At 37.4% G+C, this 22,398-nt stretch overlaps 7 protein-coding genes and 1 long non-coding RNA gene across 10 annotated transcripts; 2 read left to right on the top strand and 6 right to left on the bottom strand.

The window, feature by feature from the left end:
- On the bottom strand, positions 424-900 carry LOC104745306. The gene is made up of 2 exons (XR_760741.2): positions 759-900; positions 424-649 (listed from the first exon to the last, which is right to left on the bottom strand). It is a non-coding gene; the product is annotated as an uncharacterized LOC104745306 (long non-coding RNA).
- On the bottom strand, positions 1,833-2,794 carry LOC104745305 (RING-H2 finger protein ATL66). The gene has a single exon (XM_010466506.2). It carries the CDS (start codon positions 2,570-2,572, stop codon positions 2,078-2,080), a length of 495 nt encoding a protein of 164 aa, XP_010464808.1. The 5' UTR covers positions 2,573-2,794; the 3' UTR covers positions 1,833-2,077.
- Positions 5,320-7,399, top strand: LOC104745303 (trihelix transcription factor ASIL2). 3 transcript variants are annotated; one of them, XR_760740.2, is made up of 3 exons: positions 5,320-6,262; positions 6,869-7,109; positions 7,307-7,399. XR_760740.2 is itself a non-coding variant. In XM_010466504.2 (2 exons), the coding sequence occupies exons 1-2, from the start codon at positions 5,509-5,511 to the stop codon at positions 6,360-6,362; spliced, it is 768 nt and encodes a 255-aa protein (XP_010464806.1). In that variant the 5' UTR covers positions 5,332-5,508; the 3' UTR covers positions 6,363-6,694. The 3 variants fall into 3 exon arrangements, 1 of the variants encoding a protein (XP_010464806.1); XR_002035645.1 differs by having other exon boundaries at positions 7,255-7,382; XM_010466504.2 differs by lacking the exons at positions 6,869-7,109; positions 7,307-7,399 and adding an exon at positions 6,349-6,694 and having other exon boundaries at positions 5,332-6,262.
- Positions 7,268-7,997, bottom strand: LOC104745304 (LOB domain-containing protein 21-like). Its single transcript, XM_010466505.2, has one exon. It carries the CDS (start codon positions 7,830-7,832, stop codon positions 7,338-7,340), a length of 495 nt encoding a protein of 164 aa, XP_010464807.1. The 5' UTR covers positions 7,833-7,997; the 3' UTR covers positions 7,268-7,337.
- Positions 9,184-12,287, bottom strand: LOC104748130 (receptor-like protein 12). Its single transcript, XM_019237237.1, has 2 exons — positions 9,574-12,287; positions 9,184-9,489 (listed from the first exon to the last, which is right to left on the bottom strand). The coding sequence occupies exon 1, from the start codon at positions 12,262-12,264 to the stop codon at positions 10,978-10,980; it is 1,287 nt and encodes a 428-aa protein (XP_019092782.1). The 5' UTR covers positions 12,265-12,287; the 3' UTR covers positions 9,184-9,489; positions 9,574-10,977.
- LOC109125225 (receptor-like protein 12) lies at positions 9,580-10,875 on the bottom strand. Its single transcript, XM_019236634.1, has one exon. It carries the CDS (start codon positions 10,873-10,875, stop codon positions 9,580-9,582), a length of 1,296 nt encoding a protein of 431 aa, XP_019092179.1.
- Positions 13,631-14,646, bottom strand: LOC109124932 (receptor-like protein 12). The gene has a single exon (XM_019236633.1). It carries the CDS (start codon positions 14,621-14,623, stop codon positions 13,631-13,633), a length of 993 nt encoding a protein of 330 aa, XP_019092178.1. The 5' UTR covers positions 14,624-14,646.
- On the top strand, positions 16,349-18,804 carry LOC109129061 (uncharacterized protein At3g43530-like). Its single transcript, XM_019236632.1, has 5 exons — positions 16,349-16,527; positions 16,651-17,536; positions 17,618-17,776; positions 17,886-18,405; positions 18,506-18,804. The coding sequence occupies exons 1-5, from the start codon at positions 16,349-16,351 to the stop codon at positions 18,802-18,804; spliced, it is 2,043 nt and encodes a 680-aa protein (XP_019092177.1).

Genomic DNA, 22,398 nt, shown 5'->3' with positions numbered 1-22,398 from the left:
ATTTAAGCCTATTTCTGACAATTCTGAAAGTTATGACCCATGAAGTCAGTCACATGAAATTTGAAAGGGGAGCCGTGAGATTTGATTGATGAGAGATGAACATGATGATCTAGAGTCTCAACAGCGATCAACATGCATAGGAGACAGAGTGGTAGGAAAACGAAGCTCCAATTTTTAAAGCCGATCTTTTTGAAATGTTGAACCATAAATTGGAACACGAAGCAGAGCTACAACAATGATTACTTTTGTTATTAGGAGATTTATAACTTCTCAGATTAAGACTCCCTAAAGCTAGGTGTGACCAATATACTCACTCCTTAAATTTGTATCCCCATCATTATTAACATCCGAACCAATCAGTTCATCTCAAAGTTATCATCGTAATCTAAATTTCAGAGCATTTATCTAAATTTTATCCCAAAAGAAAAAAGCATATCAAAATCATCATTGAGCAGAACATAGATCAGAAGTTAAGTGATTTTTTTCAATGTAATAAAACATAACATTCAACAATTTGGTTCAACGAAGCATTCAAACAAAAAACAGAAAAAAGGACAGGGCAGGGCTTGTTCGAAGAAACTCTCTACTTAGATCGCTGTCTCATCTTTCGTCTCTTCCGCTTTAATCTCCTCATACGCTTCTTCTTCCACTGATACAATCAATACCCAACAAACACACACCATTCAGATCTTACCCACTATTATTCCAATTCTCACGAATCAAACAAATCCATACAAAAACTGAAACCCATTACTCACCTTAGCCCTCATGGCGACTTCACACTCTTCTTCACTCTTCTGATTCTATGCAGATTTCACGAAAAGATTGAGCGGCCGACAAATCAGAAGGATTTTGTTGCCTTTAGTCTTATTACTTCTTTATATGATAGCGAAACCCTAAACACTCATTTACTCCTTTTGCAAGTATTGGGCCTTTTCGATACTAATTTAATGGTCAATAAAGCCCATACTGAATCCCTTCCTAACCACTGCTGTTTTTTTTTTGTTTTTAATCATCTTTTTTTAACAACAATTTAGATAACCATTAATTTTTTATTTTTTAGTTACGTAACTATGGATAATCCCCAAAATACATTCCATTTGTTTGGTACAATATGCATGTTTGAGAAGATTACCATATTAACATGTTATTTTGTTCAAATAATTAATTATGGATTTTGGAAAAATATCATGTTTATTTGTAAAAGAAATAGCACAAAATTTACCATGTAAATGTTGTATCACATAGTGTGCTATGATAATAAAATAACATATCATTTTTATATCATTTAATATCCGAATAAATAAGGCCATTTAACTAATCTACACAAGAAAATGTCCATCATTTGTTCATTTATAATATAGAACTAGGTAACAAGCCACACTATGTGCGGTATAAAATAATTATTAAATATTTTTACTGTAATTTTTATTCACAAAATTTATAATATTTATTGGTAATTAGAATATAAAATTCGTTTGTGTAGTATATATATATATATATAGAAAAATATATATAAATTTTGTATAATAGTTAAAATTTAACCCGTGAGAATTATTATGATATCGATATTATATTACCATATCATATGAACAAAGAGTTCTTAAAATTTATTTTAAAGATTTTATGAAAAGATTTCTTAAAATTTAGTTTAAAGATTTTATGAAAATGTAATTAAAGGATATAATTAAGTTCAAAAGAGAATATAAAAATTTAATTTTGGTTGTTAATTATATTTTTGGAAAATGATGTAAATATTATCAAAAACTAATGACAAATAAAGAAAATAATGTTTAGAGCTCTATGATTACGACACGTCAGTATTTTGTGTGAGAATGCTTCTTTTTTAATATATTTTAATATATGAGGGATACAGATCACGAAGTTATCAAATGATAAAGACAGAATAGGAAAATTAAGTTTTGTTAGAAGAAACCATAACCATTCGTGTGTGTGTGTGTGTATAAAATATCTTCCTCTCCATCCACGGCCATGCAAAATGTTAACTAAAATCTTTGACTCACCCAATGACAAAAGAAACATATTAATATCTTTAATCACTATCACTCTAGCTGTCTCATTGCCTTGGCAACGACATGGACGAGTCCACTCGGATGGAGACTCGGCATAACGGACAACTCGACTCGGTCTTAAGCCACTGATCCACACATTCGCAATGGTAACAATGGCTACACGGAGGAAGCAGTTTCATCTTATCCCCTTCCTCGAAACCACCGAGACATATACAACACTCCTCCTCCTCCTCATCCTCCGCCGCTTCTCTCCTGAAAAGCACAACGGGCAAGCTTCTAATCGTAGCCGGATCAAGCCCTCCGCGGACGCAGAGCGTGTGTTGATCAGGAGACGGCTCGTGGAGAATAGTGGCGGGTGTCTGTGGTAGGCAGCTCCGGTGGATGTAGAGAGTGAGTAGAGCGAAAACGAAGACGACGGATAACAGAGCCACGGCGAAGAAGAGTGTACGGCCATGAATCTGGAAGTTGCGGTCGTCGTATTGGTTGTCGTGCCAGTACAAAAGCATGGAGGCTTGTGGAGACGGTGAAGATGACGTCATTTTTGCTGGTTGGCGATATATTAAGTGTTTCTTAATTATGGACGTTGATTGTGAGTAACACGGTGTGAAATGTATTTATATATAGTATTACAGTTAACGTCAGTGGTCACGTGATTGTATTGATACTTCAAATAAAAATAAGCAGAGAGAATATTAATTTGAGTTAACTGCAGCTTCCACAAGTAGTACAACTGTATGTATGTACAACTGTACAAGTTTCAGGTTTGGAGGAAAGTGTAGTTTTATTTTTTTATAAACTTTTTACTATATTATTTGTATTTTTCGTAATTTATTTCGGTTAACATTATTCAAGTGTGTGTTTTTCAAGATCCAAGTGGTAGTAGCAATTGGCAAGTACGTAGCAAGTAGCAACATAACAACAATAGAAAATAAATAGCATCGTTATAAATTAGGTGCGTAAATCAGAATTTAATTAAGTTGGCTACATTTTTTAGTTGCTTCAGTACCGTCTATATCGAGCACGATTAACTCGATTACTTGGAAGCAAGATGTGATATTTGATATACATGTAACGTGATTTACAAGTAACAATAGATCGATTGCATCAAAGATTCAAAAGCCATTGACATGGAAGCCAATCAATAATTTCGAAAAAGCTAGCTATTATGTAGAACATAAGCAAAGCGTGTAAATTTGATCATAATTCATAACGTATTTTGTTCTTTGAACTCTTTATTATCCACTACTACAACGTGCTGCAGAAGATGACTATGTTTTGGTTCTTCCAGTAAATGATGATGTAATAGCATATTCAGTTTAGAAAATCAAATGCTTATTTCTACGGATTGCTTCTATTAGCTCTTCATCCATACCATCATAAGTCTGACAACAAGTCAAGTCTGTCAAGAACAACAACAAAAACTCAGCCTTTTTTCAAACATTTCAGCGACATATATTTTCGTAGTTGCAAAAGCATTAGTAGTTAGGCATGGACTACTATATAAACATATCAATTGGTAAGACAGCAAAAAGACAATTGGACAAGACACGGCACGAAACATTTAACATACAATAGTCTATTAAGACCTAAACACGTTTGGGATGCTCTCCCTTACCTAACGATTTGTCTACCCACCTCAATCTTTCCTTAATTACATCCCACCATTTTTCACTTCCAAGCTCCAATTTGTTATAGCGTAACGTAAACGATCTACTTACTGTTAACACATCAAACCTATAATATATAGTCTTTCTTATTATTATTCCATAATAACATTTCTTTTTAATCATGACATTNTGGTTGGCGATATATTAAGTGTTTCTTAATTATGGACGTTGATTGTGAGTAACACGGTGTGAAATGTATTTATATATAGTATTACAGTTAACGTCAGTGGTCACGTGATTGTATTGATACTTCAAATAAAAATAAGCAGAGAGAATATTAATTTGAGTTAACTGCAGCTTCCACAAGTAGTACAACTGTATGTATGTACAACTGTACAAGTTTCAGGTTTGGAGGAAAGTGTAGTTTTATTTTTTTATAAACTTTTTACTATATTATTTGTATTTTTCGTAATTTATTTCGGTTAACATTATTCAAGTGTGTGTTTTTCAAGATCCAAGTGGTAGTAGCAATTGGCAAGTACGTAGCAAGTAGCAACATAACAACAATAGAAAATAAATAGCATCGTTATAAATTAGGTGCGTAAATCAGAATTTAATTAAGTTGGCTACATTTTTTAGTTGCTTCAGTACCGTCTATATCGAGCACGATTAACTCGATTACTTGGAAGCAAGATGTGATATTTGATATACATGTAACGTGATTTACAAGTAACAATAGATCGATTGCATCAAAGATTCAAAAGCCATTGACATGGAAGCCAATCAATAATTTCGAAAAAGCTAGCTATTATGTAGAACATAAGCAAAGCGTGTAAATTTGATCATAATTCATAACGTATTTTGTTCTTTGAACTCTTTATTATCCACTACTACAACGTGCTGCAGAAGATGACTATGTTTTGGTTCTTCCAGTAAATGATGATGTAATAGCATATTCAGTTTAGAAAATCAAATGCTTATTTCTACGGATTGCTTCTATTAGCTCTTCATCCATACCATCATAAGTCTGACAACAAGTCAAGTCTGTCAAGAACAACAACAAAAACTCAGCCTTTTTTCAAACATTTCAGCGACATATATTTTCGTAGTTGCAAAAGCATTAGTAGTTAGGCATGGACTACTATATAAACATATCAATTGGTAAGACAGCAAAAAGACAATTGGACAAGACACGGCACGAAACATTTAACATACAATAGTCTATTAAGACCTAAACACGTTTGGGATGCTCTCCCTTACCTAACGATTTGTCTACCCACCTCAATCTTTCCTTAATTACATCCCACCATTTTTCACTTCCAAGCTCCAATTTGTTATAGCGTAACGTAAACGATCTACTTACTGTTAACACATCAAACCTATAATATATAGTCTTTCTTATTATTATTCCATAATAACATTTCTTTTTAATCATGACATTAATGAACTATTGAGATTCTAGGTCTATCCCTAATTAATCATCATTAATCCAAACCGCTTCAAATGTTGTAGGAAAACACACTCCAAAAACCTAAACCATCATTGTCAATCAGTTTATTAATGTAATCTATCATCATTAGTTCATTACCCTTACTATGACTCAATTTATGACTAAACCGGTTTTCGATAACCGGTTACAAGGGGTGAGTGGTTGGATTCGGTTAGCAGAGAGGTAGGAGAGAAAGAAGATAATCGCCGTTGCTGACGTCACCGCCGGTAATCAAAATCGTCTTTTAACCGTAATTTTCTCTTTTACTCTCTCTCTCTCTCTTCTTTACCCAAAAACAATCCGATCCAACAAATCACAAAAAAGCTCTTATCCTAAGCCTCAATCCTCCACCGCGCACGTTAGCCTCCCCCTCTCCGAGATGGAGACGACGCCGGAGATTCACCCGAAGCCACACAACCAGAGCGGGTCTAACCGTTTACCGGCGGGGAGAGAGGATTGGTGGAGCGAGGACGCTACAGCGACGTTGATCGAAGCTTGGGGAGATCGTTACGTCAATCTCAACCGTGGCAATCTCCGTCAAAACGATTGGAAAGAAGTCGCCGACGCCGTTAACGCTAGCCACGGTAACGGCCGGCCTAAGACAGACGTGCAGTGCAAAAACCGGATCGATACGTTGAAGAAGAAGTACAAGACTGAGAAGGCGAAGCCTTCGTCGGCTTGGTGCTTCTTCGATAGACTCGATTTCTTGATCGGTCCGGTTGTGAAGAAACCTTCCGGCGGCGTTGTTAAGTCGGCGTTGATGAACCCTAATTTGAATCCTGCTGGATCTAAATCGACGGGAAGCTCTCTTGACGATGACGACGATGATGATGATGATGACGATGAAGATGATGATGATGCGGGTGATTGGGGTTTTGTGGTGAGGAAGCATCGTAGAGTTGAAGATGTAGATCCGAGTGAAGGATCGGCTTTTAGGGAGCTGGCGAGATCGATTCTTAAGTTAGGTGAAGCTTTTGAAAGAATCGAAGGTAAGAAGCAGAGGATGATGATTGAATTGGAGAAGCAGAGGATGGAAGTTGCAAAGGACCTTGAGTTACAACGCATGAACATGTTGATGGAGATGCAATTGGAGCTTGAGAAGTCAAAACTTGGGAAACGAAGAGCTTCTTCAGGTCAAAGTTTTCATTTTTTTATCTTTATGTGCTTTCAGTTTTGAAGCTCTTTGAGTTTACTGAAACTTTGTTTGTTTGTTTTACAGGTAAGAAGTTGTAGGATTATAGAATGTGGAGGAGTTTACTTACTGTGGTGAGGGGCAAGGGAGCAATGTTTGGATCTAAAGCGCATACGAATTGAAGAAGATGTTATTATTATTGATCTTTAGGTTTTCTTAAGTTAGAGTGATGCTTTTTTTTTATTTTACTTCTTTTTCATTTTCTTCTTTAGCATTGTAGAGTACATTGGTTGGTAGTAGCAATGCGGATTACCAAAAGAACTCTCGTAGTATCTGACATATCAAGATGTACTTTTGTGAAGTATCAATGTATGATTGATGTTTGTGTATCAGTGCCTGCAGTTCCAAATAGTGTTCATATCTCTTTTTGTGATCTGCAATTAGTGTTTCTGCTTAATCAGGTTTCAGGAATGCCTAGATTTAACCAGAGATGCGTAGTGCGGTTCTTAGGAGAACTCATTTATCAGAGTCATTCATAATTCAGTTTGGAATTTGATCAAAACCCACCAAGCTATTGATTTGGCTGTTTGCTTATGTGACTTTGCAGCACTCTGGAATCTCCAGGACAAGACTCTTGTGACCTGAGGTAGAAGAGGTGACACATGAGGCTGAATTATTGGAGCCTCAAAAAGGAACATCGCAGAAGCATATCCATCAATGTTTCATGTTTGGTAGAATTTGGGGATGCATAAGCATGTGCTCTCCTATTCATACCTGACTTACAAAGAAGCTTTGTATCTAAAAAACCTCACTTTACTCTCCTTGGCCTACCACTTGGTCCAAAACTGGTAAGGACTCTGACCTTCCAAGGCTCATCATGTACCTGAGTTATCTCATCGCATGTGATGGTTACTTTTGAATTTTAAACTCATTCTTGCTTATACAAACGATGAAGTAAGCATCTGATTGTCCATATTGGAATTCATACATCAGAGATATACTTTAGATTTTCGAAAATGACTTGTAAGCAAAGTGCAAATTACAGCTGATAAAGAGATATGATAGAGAGATAAGGCCTATACAAAAGGAGGCTGTCCAAGATCATACAAGTAAGCATCAAGACTAGTAGACCCGTCAAGCAACATCAAGTCACTGTAAGGTACAAGATCGAGAAAAGCAGCGAGCTCAGGAGAATTATCCAACTGTGACACGTGGTTGCTGACCCCAGAATGGGCAAGTAGTCGAGTGCGAGCAACGGCTAGATCATGTTGAAGCTCAAGCATCTTCTTCTGCAGAGAAGCTATGGCTCCAATGCAACCGTAAACAGGATCCTTGAGACGAACCTCAGCTTCATAAGCCAACGAGTTGACTGTTTCTTGTCTCTGTTCTTCAGGAACCTCACCGAGAAGCTTACTGACGTTGCTGGCTCCAAAGACTTTATGAACTTTGGCGAAAGTTAGCAGGTCACTTGAGCGGAAATAAGGAGCGAAAATGCAAGTGGGTGTGCATCGTCTCTTCAGGAGCTTGCAGGCTGCACAAGATGAGCTTGATCGCGGCTCATGCCCTCTCATCTCAAAATTGTTTTTGTTTGTTTTGATATTGGGTGGTAAATGTTAGGCTCTCGTTTTTTCTGAAGTTTTATCTCGTGCTTCCTTTATATATTAATAAAGACTCTTTTAACTTTTTGTGAAGAAGAGTGATTTTGAAAGTAATAGAGAAGGGAACAAATGGGACTAAGGCATGGGCCTATTCATCATTTGTGTTGGCTTGAGATTTTCTTTGCTAATTGCATGATTGGTTGTGAGTTCGAGTCCAAGCTCGTAGGTCATAAATCATAATCATATACCGGTTTATCTTTGAGATTTTTGGTATTGAGGTTTGAGTATAACGTTGAAAAATCAAAGGACAAGGTACTATAGAGATACAGAGACTAAAAGTAACCAATCAGCTAATTATCTCTGTTTGAGAGTTGGGGATACATATGAAAAAAGAGAAAACCAAGACTTTGGATTAGATGAAACAAGTCAATCAAGGAAAATACAAAAAAAAAAAAGATTTCAAATTGCTCCAAATTGAAGATGAAGTTTCTTTTCTTTCACAGTGGCCGATGCTTAAAACCAAATAGAATTGATCACATATCACCTTTTGGCTCTTATTTTAGATTATACATACAATATTTGATCAAAAGAATGTCAAAATAATAAAGAAATCACAGGTTGCATATAAATTGGAGTGTGGAAATGGAGAAGACAAGACATTTGACAAGAAAAGTGAGAGAGTGAGAAGCCCACCACCACCACCACCACCACCGTCCCCTTCACTATCCATTTTCCCCTTCTTTATTTGTCTTCCTCTCTTCTACTCATCATTCATTATGGCTGCGAATATACCAATAACAAGAAAAATCAAACGCAAACTTAACTTTCTTTGTTAAATCAAACACTCAAAAACGTTACGGATCTTGAAGTTTTTCAATTCCTTATAAATGAGTATACAAAAATATAAGAACAACTTAACTACAAATTTAAAGAATATTGTAATCTTTCAGCCTTTGTGAATAAGAGTACAAATATACAAAACAAGTGTGATAATTTTAAGAAGAAATTGCTAATTAGCAACTTAACAAATAGTCATTTACTTAATTAAATCTTCTTATCTTGTATTTTTCTTAAATTTAACCCTAAAAAATAGTGATTTATATAATCTCAGAGGCTTGCTTTCCTAACTTTTTCTAGTAGTCGTTTAGCATATCAGCATCACTCGTTCTCCTTAAGCCACAACGAAACTCATATATTTTCATCAAAACACACATCTCCAATCTCATTGTAAGTTCCCTGAAATATGTCAACGTCTAATAAAAAACGACACAACTGACTTTGAATATATCAATGCATGTAGTATAAGGTTTATAAAATAATTGCTCTGTATATCTGTAACTAATTGATATGAACAATGGACATACGTATATATAGATGCGAGAGTCTAGTAGGAAAAAGTAAAGATAACATCGTAGAAAAAAAAAATTACATGTGCATCTAAAGGGAGAGTAATTTAAGGTTCGAAACAGAGTTGCTCATTTACAAACTTGGCAAAAAACAGAGTAAAAGATAAGCACACAAAGCTAAACTGGGAACAATAACCGAAATCTAAACCAATCTGGATTTGGACAAAGCTGGCTTAAAGAGATAGTTACTTTCCTCGTCCAGATTCTTCAGATAGGCTTTAAGCCTACAATAACGAAATAGTTGTTAAACAAATATAATTTCATTCTGATGAAAGCTAACAAACTCGTTAAAAACTCAGGAACATTACCTCTCTCTAGTGAGTTGTGGTGCTTCTGCCTTTACGATTGTTTCGGCCAAAAGGGTTCATGAACCACTCTGGTTTGTGGGAAACCAATATGTATCCAAACGTCAAACCAGATACAATACCAGGTACGAATCCTATTGCAGCTGCTATCCAACTAATCACCTCTTCTTCGTCTTCTTCCTCTGATTCCGACGTTTCATATTGTTGATGTGATGCTGGTGCTGTGTGAATATCTCTGCAAACTTCATCAAAAGAAGGGCCAAAAAGTCCCATATTGTCCTCGAAAGAAGAGCAACGCTGCGTCCGAAACTGAGTGCCCCCTGGAACTAGGCCTGCAAGCTGGTTATGAGAGAAGTTCATGTACGCAAGGAACGAGAGCTCCCCTAGGTCTTGTGGAATTTCTCCTGAAAGCTTGTTTCGGGAAACATCCAACGACTCGAGAACTGTCAGATTCCCCATAGATGAAGGGATGCGGCCAGTGAATGCATTGTTTGCCAAGTTAAGCACACGAAGCTCTTTCAGTAGACCGATGGACTTTGGTATCTCTCCTTCAAATTTGTTACCCGAAAAGTCGATTGCTGTTAAGATTTTTAAGATACGTACTAGCTCCATCTCTACACCTTTATTCATCAAAACCATTGAATCATAGTAATAGCTTGATCCATCTCCCATGTACTTTTCGGAAGAGTGATCTTCTTCGGGCCCAAGTGATGACATAGCAGTCCACTTCGAAAAGTAATTTGATGGCAAAGTTCCATCGAAGTGATTATGTGAAATGTCGATGATTCGCAACTGAGGGAACGAGGCTTGATGTATTGGTCCATGGAATGCATTGGAGCGAAGGACAAGAACTCTTAGCTTTCGTAGAGAACCCAACCAGAAGGGAAACGTGTCGTTGATTTTGTTGCTTTCTACGTTCAAAACTTCAAGAGTAGAGAAACGATTCAAAGATCTTGGAAGCTTTCCCACAAGTTGGTTATGACCGACGTCAAGCGACCTTAGACTTTCAAATATATGCTTTGGAAGACTTCCACCTAGATTATTCTGACGAAGGTTTAGATGTGAAAGATTACTCTTGAGATTTCCCAAGCAATAAGGGATTGAACCCTTAAAGTTGTTTTCAGATAAATCGAGAGTCTCTAGAGAACGCAACTCGCATATGAAAGAAGGAATCTTTCCGGTGAAGTTGTTGTTGGAGCCAAGCAAGTACCTCAATAATGGTTTCCGGACAGAGGATAGTCCTTGTTTTTTCTTTGATGTTTGGAAACTGATGAAAGTGTTGTTGGAAAGATTCACGTACCACATGTTTGACAGAGTCCATAACCAGGCAGGAACTTGACCTTTGATTTTGTTGTTGGAAATGTCTAGATATTCAATTCCATGTAGGGTTCTTAGGAGCTCTGGAAACTAGGTGATACCGCAGCCTGACAAGTACAAAGCATATATCTGCTGTGAAGGGGGATTTGAAACTGAACTTTTGTTTGTTGTTGAAACATGGTTGCCTGAGAGAGATAAAATAGAGAGTTTTTTGGAATATGATAAGATATCATACAAGTCAATTGTAGTGGTGGTGTTCAAATAGGAAAGGTATAGATATTGGAGTGACTTGAGAGGCGAGAATATACTAAAGTCAACTGGGCGGCCTTGGGTGTCGAAAGGAGAAAGGTCAAGAGACTTAAGGTTGACAAATTTGGAAATGGATCTCGGGATTGGCCCTTTGAAGTTGTTGTTGCCAAGGGATAATGATTCTAGGTTAGATGGTGAAGATGTATTACCAAACTCAAGAGTGCCGTTGAGTTGGTTATCACTCAAAATAATACTTATCAAAGAAGGAATGGTAAAAAGATGAAAAGGGATAGTTCCAGTGAAAGCATTTAGACTTGCTTCAAAGTAGGTCAGCTTGCTGAGATTGCCAAAAGAAGATGGGATTTCACCAACGAGATCGTTACGCGAGATGCTGAGATCGGTGAGTTGAGAAAGGTTTCCAATTGAAGATGGGATTTCACCAACGAGATTGTTTCCCCAAAAGGCGAGTATGGTGAGTTGAGGAAGGTTTCCAATTGATGATGGGATTTCACCAACGAGATTGTTTCTCCAAAGGCCGAGTTCGGTGAGTTGAGAAAGGTTTCCAATCCAAGTTGGAATCCGACCAGTGAAATGATTATTCGGAAGGTAGAGAGAGGTGAGATGAAAAAGGTTTCCAATGGAAGATGGAATCCGACCACTGAACTTATTTCCCTGAAGGCGGAGAGTTATAAGATGAGAAAAATTTCCAACAGAAGATGGGACTTGACCATAAAAATCATTAAATGAAAGGTCAAGAGTGGTTAGAAAAGGAAGGTTTTGAAGACTGCTATTGGAATGAAACCGGCCATGGAGGCCGCTGCAGCGAAGGTCTAGCCCAACCACTTCTCTGGACTGGGCATTGCACGTGATTCCCTTCCAACTACAACAGTCGCTGTTATTCCCCCATGACTTCGTCTTTGGATGAGAGTCAAAGCGTTGCAGCTCACAATAATAATGAAGCTTCCCAAAGTGAAACTCGTTTTTGAAAGCGAGAAGTGCATCCCTTTGTTCGGGACGACACAAATGCCTAGAAGGAGCCGCAAGCACGTCTTCTAAATGATAAATGAATATGAAAATAAAACAAAGAGAAATAGGAATGATAATCGTTGAGTTCCCGAAACCTTTCATTTAGAATTAATGAAGAAAACTGGAAATTGCGATGGTAAATATAAAAAGGTTTCGTGCCCATATCTCTTTTATAAACATATAATACTAATTCATTCTACTCCACAAAGGTAATAAATCCAACACAGCTTGACTGACTCACTATAACTACTACCAAGTGTTCTTCACGTTAAAACGCAAAGACTTAAAAAGAGTCTTTACATTTGAATAGTCAAGTTCCACACATTTTGTCTTACTTTTATCTAACGTACTGGAAACTTCGAAAACAAGTTGTTTGTTCGAACCAAATTAAATGACCCAGAAAAAATCACAATTCAAAGAGAAATGTCTTTGTTAGTTGTGTACTACTCAGTCTTAGTGATTAATGGTGATCCACAGCGTCTCACGAGTTCATTAATGATGGAGGCAGCTGCAGCTTCTAGCTCGATCACTTCCCCATGGCTCTGTCGTCGGATGAGGGCTTACCCGGCTATTCATGCGATAACACTCATGATGAAGGTATAGGCTTCTGAACCTCAATAAACTCGTTCTTGAATTCGAGAAGCGCATCTCTTTGTTCGGGACGACACAAGTGCCTCGGACCCCGCAAGCACGTCCGCAAAATTAAGAAGGAATGAAATGAGAAAATAAAGTGTATAAAAGGAATGATACTCCTTGAATTCCAAAAGCCTTTCATTCATCCTTATCTACGCTAGTACGCTTAATTAACCTTTTTGAATATCAATAAAGAAAGTCTTTGTACGTGTTGGAAAGTCAATTTCCACTTTCCACACATTGTGCCTTTAATTACGTACAGGAAACTTCAAAACGTTTGTTTGTCCAACCAAATTCACAACAACAACAAAAAAACAATAGGGAACGTCTTAGTGAAGAAAAGAAATCAGATGAGGATAGTTATTACGAAAGAACATAAGGCGAAAGAAACAGACAGTATGAATGACACTCGTTTTTGCAATAGCTTTTTTCATCTTCTTTACGCTAATCTAATTTTCTACCACTTCACAATAAATAGACAGTCACGGATAGCCAAGAAAAAAGAATTCAAGTAAAGATGACTTGTTACGAGCGCACTGCTGGAATGCCACTTCCGAAAAAAATTTGATCGTGAATGCCACCCTCTTATTTCGATATTATTTTAAAATTTTTTTAATACTGAAAACTGAGGGATAAGTCTATAAAACCTTGTAAAAGATGGAATATTACAAACCCAACCAAACAATTCGACCCAAATCTAATAAAATGGAGCATCCGAACAAAAGATCCGGTAAAGAACCCTAAATCCCTAAATCGCGAAGTTTAACTCGTCTAACTGTCAAAGAGGAAAAAGAAAAATTTCTCCGGGAAAAAAAAAGGAGCCCAGTTTTTGCATCTACTCGAGCATTCGATCTACTCCCATCGAGTTTCGAAGCTNTGATTCTAGGTTAGATGGTGAAGATGTATTACCAAACTCAAGAGTGCCGTTGAGTTGGTTATCACTCAAAATAATACTTATCAAAGAAGGAATGGTAAAAAGATGAAAAGGGATAGTTCCAGTGAAAGCATTTAGACTTGCTTCAAAGTAGGTCAGCTTGCTGAGATTGCCAAAAGAAGATGGGATTTCACCAACGAGATCGTTACGCGAGATGCTGAGATCGGTGAGTTGAGAAAGGTTTCCAATTGAAGATGGGATTTCACCAACGAGATTGTTTCCCCAAAAGGCGAGTATGGTGAGTTGAGGAAGGTTTCCAATTGATGATGGGATTTCACCAACGAGATTGTTTCTCCAAAGGCCGAGTTCGGTGAGTTGAGAAAGGTTTCCAATCCAAGTTGGAATCCGACCAGTGAAATGATTATTCGGAAGGTAGAGAGAGGTGAGATGAAAAAGGTTTCCAATGGAAGATGGAATCCGACCACTGAACTTATTTCCCTGAAGGCGGAGAGTTATAAGATGAGAAAAATTTCCAACAGAAGATGGGACTTGACCATAAAAATCATTAAATGAAAGGTCAAGAGTGGTTAGAAAAGGAAGGTTTTGAAGACTGCTATTGGAATGAAACCGGCCATGGAGGCCGCTGCAGCGAAGGTCTAGCCCAACCACTTCTCTGGACTGGGCATTGCACGTGATTCCCTTCCAACTACAACAGTCGCTGTTATTCCCCCATGACTTCGTCTTTGGATGAGAGTCAAAGCGTTGCAGCTCACAATAATAATGAAGCTTCCCAAAGTGAAACTCGTTTTTGAAAGCGAGAAGTGCATCCCTTTGTTCGGGACGACACAAATGCCTAGAAGGAGCCGCAAGCACGTCTTCTAAATGATAAATGAATATGAAAATAAAACAAAGAGAAATAGGAATGATAATCGTTGAGTTCCCGAAACCTTTCATTTAGAATTAATGAAGAAAACTGGAAATTGCGATGGTAAATATAAAAAGGTTTCGTGCCCATATCTCTTTTATAAACATATAATACTAATTCATTCTACTCCACAAAGGTAATAAATCCAACACAGCTTGACTGACTCACTATAACTACTACCAAGTGTTCTTCACGTTAAAACGCAAAGACTTAAAAAGAGTCTTTACATTTGAATAGTCAAGTTCCACACATTTTGTCTTACTTTTATCTAACGTACTGGAAACTTCGAAAACAAGTTGTTTGTTCGAACCAAATTAAATGACCCAGAAAAAATCACAATTCAAAGAGAAATGTCTTTGTTAGTTGTGTACTACTCAGTCTTAGTGATTAATGGTGATCCACAGCGTCTCACGAGTTCATTAATGATGGAGGCAGCTGCAGCTTCTAGCTCGATCACTTCCCCATGGCTCTGTCGTCGGATGAGGGCTTACCCGGCTATTCATGCGATAACACTCATGATGAAGGTATAGGCTTCTGAACCTCAATAAACTCGTTCTTGAATTCGAGAAGCGCATCTCTTTGTTCGGGACGACACAAGTGCCTCGGACCCCGCAAGCACGTCCGCAAAATTAAGAAGGAATGAAATGAGAAAATAAAGTGTATAAAAGGAATGATACTCCTTGAATTCCAAAAGCCTTTCATTCATCCTTATCTACGCTAGTACGCTTAATTAACCTTTTTGAATATCAATAAAGAAAGTCTTTGTACGTGTTGGAAAGTCAATTTCCACTTTCCACACATTGTGCCTTTAATTACGTACAGGAAACTTCAAAACGTTTGTTTGTCCAACCAAATTCACAACAACAACAAAAAAACAATAGGGAACGTCTTAGTGAAGAAAAGAAATCAGATGAGGATAGTTATTACGAAAGAACATAAGGCGAAAGAAACAGACAGTATGAATGACACTCGTTTTTGCAATAGCTTTTTTCATCTTCTTTACGCTAATCTAATTTTCTACCACTTCACAATAAATAGACAGTCACGGATAGCCAAGAAAAAAGAATTCAAGTAAAGATGACTTGTTACGAGCGCACTGCTGGAATGCCACTTCCGAAAAAAATTTGATCGTGAATGCCACCCTCTTATTTCGATATTATTTTAAAATTTTTTTAATACTGAAAACTGAGGGATAAGTCTATAAAACCTTGTAAAAGATGGAATATTACAAACCCAACCAAACAATTCGACCCAAATCTAATAAAATGGAGCATCCGAACAAAAGATCCGGTAAAGAACCCTAAATCCCTAAATCGCGAAGTTTAACTCGTCTAACTGTCAAAGAGGAAAAAGAAAAATTTCTCCGGGAAAAAAAAAGGAGCCCAGTTTTTGCATCTACTCGAGCATTCGATCTACTCCCATCGAGTTTCGAAGCTCATCTTCTCCCGGTTAGTAGACTCCATCGTCGACAATTCCCCCAGGACGATTAAATTGGAATTGGTAAAATCATTCGCTTCCCTTCATCTTGTTAGTCGTTTGGTTGTTTGGTTTGATTAAAAGAATTTTGGTTGTTTGGTTCGCATCTTCAACATTTGGTTGTTTGGTTCGCACCTTCATCTTGTTAGTCGTTTAGTTGTTTGGCTTGATTAAAAGAATTTTGGTTGTTTGATTCGTATCTTCAATTACTTTGGTTGTTTGGCTTGATTAAAAAAAATTTAGTCTAGTCGTTTGGTTGTTCTTGTTCAGTCTCAGCAATGGCTATTGTGAAAGATGGTGGTATAGTTTATGACTCAACAACCGACGCCACCGTTGATCCTGTGATAGCACCTCCCAGCGAAGGAGGGGAAGCAACAACTTCTACCGAAGAGGGAAATACAAATGAATTGCATGAAGAGGAGGAATCAGAATCCGATGAGCAGGTAGATACATTTAAGCAAGTGATAAGTGTGAAACAAATTTACAAGAAATGATGGTTTGAGAAAAAGTATAGTTAGAGCAAATTCGGAGAACTATAACAAGTAAGTAAGTAAGTCTGACTATGTGATTTGCATGATAGTGATGATGCTGATAATGATGGTGATGATGATGGTGATGATGCCGGTGATGATGCTGATAATGATGGTGATGATGCTGTTGAAAATGATGCTAATGCTGCTGAAAATGATAGGGATGATGCTGATAATGATGGTGATGATGGGGGTTATGATGATATTTATGAAGATGTTGAGGAAGATGAATCCCAACCACCGCCGCCAGAGGTGTTCTTTGAGGAAACTTATTACAACAAGGGTTGTAAGATAGGAAGCAGGTGTCTTGTGACTCAGACAGTAGAATACATAGAGACATTTGAAGAAGAAGTCAGTTGGTTCAAGAAGCATTCTCAATTCAAGCATGTATTCCACATGCCTAGGGAGCCAAACCACATGGTGCAAGGTATGTGGATGCTTCTGCTTCGTACAGCTTGTACAAACATGGATAGAGAGTGTTGGTTTGTAGTGAATGGAGTGCCTATTAGGTATTCTTTGAAAGATCATGCATTGTTAACCGGGTTTGACTGCCATGAGTACCCACCGAACTACAAAAAAAAAATAGGGGGCTGGGAATTTGCAAGAAGGATGTTTAAAAGGATTGAGAAAATTAAAATTAAAGATGTGGAAGCGAAGCTGAAGAAAATGAAGAGTAAGAGCTCAACTGATAGAGTGAGGATGACTATCTTGTACTTCTTGTGCAAAGTAGTGAAAGCTAGCTCTAAGGGTGATGGAAACATAGATCCGTTCCTTCTACGTGTTGTTGATGACTTAGAAGTTGTGGAGAAATTTCCTTGGGGACGTTATTCATTTGATGAGTGTATGAAAGGGATTCAGAGAGTTATGAAGAACATGAAAAGGTCGGTGAAAGAAAAAGCACAAACTAGCTTTTGTGGATTCATTGTTCCTCTGGAGGTAATTTTCAGTGAATTTTTTTACTTCTTTTAATGTGATTGTCGTATGATTTAACACTCACACATTTAACTTTATTTGTAGATTCTGGCATTTGAGTGTATTCCACATCTTGGAGACAAATTTAGAGAAGTTGTACCGGCAGAGAGGGATTGTCCAAGGATGTGCAAGCACAAGTTCACCGAAAGTTGCATGAAAGGTTTTACCTTGGAAGAAATTAATGCAGCAGTTGGAAATAAAACGGTTAGATTTTGTATAGATAGTTTGCGAACTTTGTGTTGATAGTTTAATTAATCATACGATATGTTATGTCATGTGTTTGAATCTAAAAAAAATATATTTGCATTTTCAGGCTATTATTAGCATCTTGGAACCAGACATGGATGAGAAACATCTTTTGACGCGCATAATAGATGATGGTTTTGATGATGGGATAGGTGTAATTGACCCACTTGTTGATAGTTGGAGAGACCGTCTAATTGTACAGAAGAAGAAGATATGGTGGAAAGGGCTGTACAAACTGGAGTTGGCTGGTAGAAGTATCATTCAAGTCCCTGAGACTGCAATTGAAATCCCAGAAATTGGAAATGAAATCCCGAATATGGGTGCATCTATTAGGTCATTAAAGGAAGCGATGGAGAAAGGGTTTGAGGAAATCACGAACAAGCTTGCTGGTTTGAATGATAGAATGGAGTTTGTTGAAATGTATGTATCATTGCAGTTAGATAAAAAAGCTGAAAGAGTAATATATTGTCAGGACACGCCAATGAATTATGGTCTGAGAACGCCAACAACTTGTGGTCAGGAGAAGTCACATGACAACGGAATTGATCAGGGGACGCCAAATGACCCCGTCTCTGCAAAGGCTCATGGTATGATCGAGTACTTTGGTTAAGTTTATCTGTTGGTGGAAATATGTGTTATGGGTTTACTTGTTGTTCTTAATAGTTGTCTGTTACCAAAATTATGCAGAGGGTCAGGAGAAGAATCAAGAGAAGGAGAAAGAGAAGGATCAAGAAAAGGAGAAGGAGAATGAGAAGGATGAAGAGAATGAGAATGAGAAGGATCAAGAGGAAATGGAGGAAGAAGTGGAAATTGAGGAACAAGAGAAGATTAAGGAGCAAGAGAAGAAGAAGGTGAATACGAAGAAGAAGGGTAAAGAAAAGAATGACAATGTCACTTTAATAGAAACTGGGAAGAAGCGAAGAAGGGCACCATCCAAGCTGCTCAAGACACCATACACAAGAGGTGGGAAGCAACAGCGAAAGTAGGATTGTGTGTATTTCGAAAGTTGGATTTTATTTGAAAGTCTTTGAATATTTTTAATTGGTATTTTGGTGTTATTTAGGTACAACTATTTTTTCTTAAGAACAACTATGTGTATTTTAGTTCAGACAACTGGTATAATTTGGTACAACTACAATATTAGTAATTTGAAACAACTAGTGTTATGTGGTACTACACCGAAAAGAAACTCCACTACACAACATGGTCTTACATAGTGCTCAATAAAGCTTAAACAACATAGTCTTATAAAGCTTAAACAACATAGTCTTAGACAGTTATACAACATAGACTTAGACAGTTATACAACAATGTCTTAGAAAGTTAGACGCACACAATTACCACTTAGCAAGTAACTCCTTTAGCTTATGAATCTCAGATTCTTTCTTGGCTAAGCGCTCTTTCAGATCACCAACCTCAATACGCATAACACGGAGATGCTCACGAAATGCCTCCATCGCATCACCACCTTCAAATCGGTACAAGCGTACAATAAGGTCATTATCCTCCTTAACACGTGCCATGTCAATACGCATAACACGCATTGACTCAGAAAGTGCCTCCAAAGTAGGCGTCTGCTTAATTTTGCTGACTCTGCTCCTCCTTAAGGGAATCAAGTTCAAGACGCATACGACTCAATGACTGACGAATGGACTCCATTCCAGGATGATTAACACCACACTGGGTCCTAATTTCGTGCCACAACCTGAGAAACTCTTCATCAATAGCATCATCCCACCACTTAGATAAATGTTCTCCACCCACCTATACTCAAATTTTGAAAAAACGGAACACAACAGAATTCAACACAACATTACTAAGAAAGCTCAATTACTAAAGTAAAGTAAACTTAATACAATTGCAATACAAAACAGCGTTACCTCACTCTTTGGGCACTTGTAGTATTTTCTGCCTTGATTCTCCCCAGTAGCACACACTTCTCGTTTCATCTGTTCGCCACAGAAACATATGGTTGGAACTCCATAATTACTGTCCGCTCTTGCACCGCCACTATCGAAGCTTGCTTCAGTTTCGGAACTCTCAGTGTAGCTGATTGGCATGGTTAATTATTGAAACCTGAAATCGGCGACGGCGTTACTTCGTTTGTTCGAAACCCTAGATCTACTTTTGAAATTGTGAAGAATTTGAGAAAATGAAATTATGAAATTGTGAAATAGGAGAGCGGAATAAATATATTGTGGAGATAATATTAAAATACAGTTATCTTTACTCATAGGAGAGCACGTGTCTATTTCTTCAGAAATGTCGGCGGAATAATATTAATATACAGATATCTTTACTCATAGTTGTACGTAAGTGTTCAGTTGTTCCGACACTAACATTGTTGGAATTTAATAGATTTTCGTGTTTTTATAGTTGGCCTTTACTTAAACTTTAGGGATTCAAGTTGGCCAAATTTTGAATATTGATAATTCATCAGTTAAGAGGTTCTGGTTGGAAAATTTTAACGATATCGTAATTTTCCCGTATTTTGTTGTAAAATGATATGAGAAGAACAAAGAGTCCCATATACTTTGAAGAGAGGTTCATATGAAACAATACAATAGCTTGTATTAAGAAAAAATAAAAATAATTGTCACTATATTTTTTTCATGTTATGGACTTCTTCTTACTTCTAATTTATCTTAATATCAGCAATACATACTTGAGATAGCAGACGTTGATACACATCAAATAAACATATTGGTTTTACCAGTTGAACCTTTTAGTTGTACCTGTTGAACCTGAAAGTTGATCCAGTTGAACCTTATTATGCATTAAACCCATTAATAAGTGTTATTCTTAGTTGTCTCCAGATGAACCTGGTTTTCTGAATTACCACATCAAAACACATACATAAAATGAAGAACTTAGTTTGTCAAAAGTTACAATTGGTTCTACGATAAACAACACAAAACAGAGCATTCCATAAAAGACAAATACATAAAACAAAGTGCTTAGGTGTCCTCAGTTTGTTAAGCAAGATTTGGAGGCTGCAGAAACTTTTCCAAATTTATGCCAGGTTTAAACTTCATTTGCCTCCTCCTCTTACGACGACGTTCCGCAATAGAACGGAATCTCTTTTCTTGTGTTCTTCCACCACCAGTTTTAGTGTACTCTGGCGGCTTAGCCATTAATTGTCGAATTGCAGCAGGAACATTCCAGTCAGACTCATGGGGCACAACATAAATTGTTCTGTAATATGCCAATGCCCACGTCTCAATCAAGTAATATATTGAGCAGAGATCATGCATTTCGATATGCACTCTTCTTACTTCTCTCCTCATGAGATTTCTGAGCGCGGCCATGGCATGGACACATGGGTACTTGTCGATATCAAAACATCTGCAAGAACAACTTTTCATTTTCAAGTCCACCAAATAAGTCTTCCCATCCAGACCTATGACGTTGTACTCAAGGTGGTAGATGTTTAACTCAATCACTGTTAAACGTACTGCAATTTCACAACGGTCATGCAATTCATTCTCCACAACCGGCACCAGTTTCCTTGTGTTTGATGCACCAGCAGAATCTTTCCTATGTTTGTTGAACCATTCAGAAAATTTCTCAATAATAGTATCAATCATAGGCNTTAGATTTTGTATAGATAGTTTGCGAACTTTGTGTTGATAGTTTAATTAATCATACGATATGTTATGTCATGTGTTTGAATCTAAAAAAAATATATTTGCATTTTCAGGCTATTATTAGCATCTTGGAACCAGACATGGATGAGAAACATCTTTTGACGCGCATAATAGATGATGGTTTTGATGATGGGATAGGTGTAATTGACCCACTTGTTGATAGTTGGAGAGACCGTCTAATTGTACAGAAGAAGAAGATATGGTGGAAAGGGCTGTACAAACTGGAGTTGGCTGGTAGAAGTATCATTCAAGTCCCTGAGACTGCAATTGAAATCCCAGAAATTGGAAATGAAATCCCGAATATGGGTGCATCTATTAGGTCATTAAAGGAAGCGATGGAGAAAGGGTTTGAGGAAATCACGAACAAGCTTGCTGGTTTGAATGATAGAATGGAGTTTGTTGAAATGTATGTATCATTGCAGTTAGATAAAAAAGCTGAAAGAGTAATATATTGTCAGGACACGCCAATGAATTATGGTCTGAGAACGCCAACAACTTGTGGTCAGGAGAAGTCACATGACAACGGAATTGATCAGGGGACGCCAAATGACCCCGTCTCTGCAAAGGCTCATGGTATGATCGAGTACTTTGGTTAAGTTTATCTGTTGGTGGAAATATGTGTTATGGGTTTACTTGTTGTTCTTAATAGTTGTCTGTTACCAAAATTATGCAGAGGGTCAGGAGAAGAATCAAGAGAAGGAGAAAGAGAAGGATCAAGAAAAGGAGAAGGAGAATGAGAAGGATGAAGAGAATGAGAATGAGAAGGATCAAGAGGAAATGGAGGAAGAAGTGGAAATTGAGGAACAAGAGAAGATTAAGGAGCAAGAGAAGAAGAAGGTGAATACGAAGAAGAAGGGTAAAGAAAAGAATGACAATGTCACTTTAATAGAAACTGGGAAGAAGCGAAGAAGGGCACCATCCAAGCTGCTCAAG

The sequence above is a fragment of the Camelina sativa genome, chromosome 15, assembly GCF_000633955.1.
Source record: "Camelina sativa cultivar DH55 chromosome 15, Cs, whole genome shotgun sequence".
NCBI classification, from domain to species: domain Eukaryota; kingdom Viridiplantae; phylum Streptophyta; class Magnoliopsida; order Brassicales; family Brassicaceae; genus Camelina; species Camelina sativa.
Note: the sequence above shows the minus strand (reverse complement) of the source record. Positions and strands in the feature narration are given on the sequence as shown.

What these genes read in the sequence shown, in the direction of transcription:
- LOC104745305 (XM_010466506.2), bottom strand. Translation starts at nt 2,572, where the DNA reads ATGACGTCATCTTCACCGTCTCCACAAGCCTCCATGCTTTTGTACTGG.
- LOC104745303 (XM_010466504.2), top strand. Translation starts at nt 5,509, where the DNA reads ATGGAGACGACGCCGGAGATTCACCCGAAGCCACACAACCAGAGCGGG.
- LOC104745304 (XM_010466505.2), bottom strand. Translation starts at nt 7,832, where the DNA reads ATGAGAGGGCATGAGCCGCGATCAAGCTCATCTTGTGCAGCCTGCAAG.
- LOC109125225 (XM_019236634.1), bottom strand. Translation starts at nt 10,875, where the DNA reads ATGTGGTACGTGAATCTTTCCAACAACACTTTCATCAGTTTCCAAACA.
- LOC104748130 (XM_019237237.1), bottom strand. Translation starts at nt 12,264, where the DNA reads ATGAAAGGTTTCGGGAACTCAACGATTATCATTCCTATTTCTCTTTGT.
- LOC109129061 (XM_019236632.1), top strand. Translation starts at nt 16,349, where the DNA reads ATGGCTATTGTGAAAGATGGTGGTATAGTTTATGACTCAACAACCGAC. An exon ending in GATTCATTGTTCCTCTGGAG is followed by an intron (nt 17,537 to 17,617) that starts GTAATTTTCAGT and finishes CTTTATTTGTAG; the next exon opens with ATTCTGGCATTTGAGTGTAT. An exon ending in CAGCAGTTGGAAATAAAACG is followed by an intron (nt 17,777 to 17,885) that starts GTTAGATTTTGT and finishes TTGCATTTTCAG; the next exon opens with GCTATTATTAGCATCTTGGA.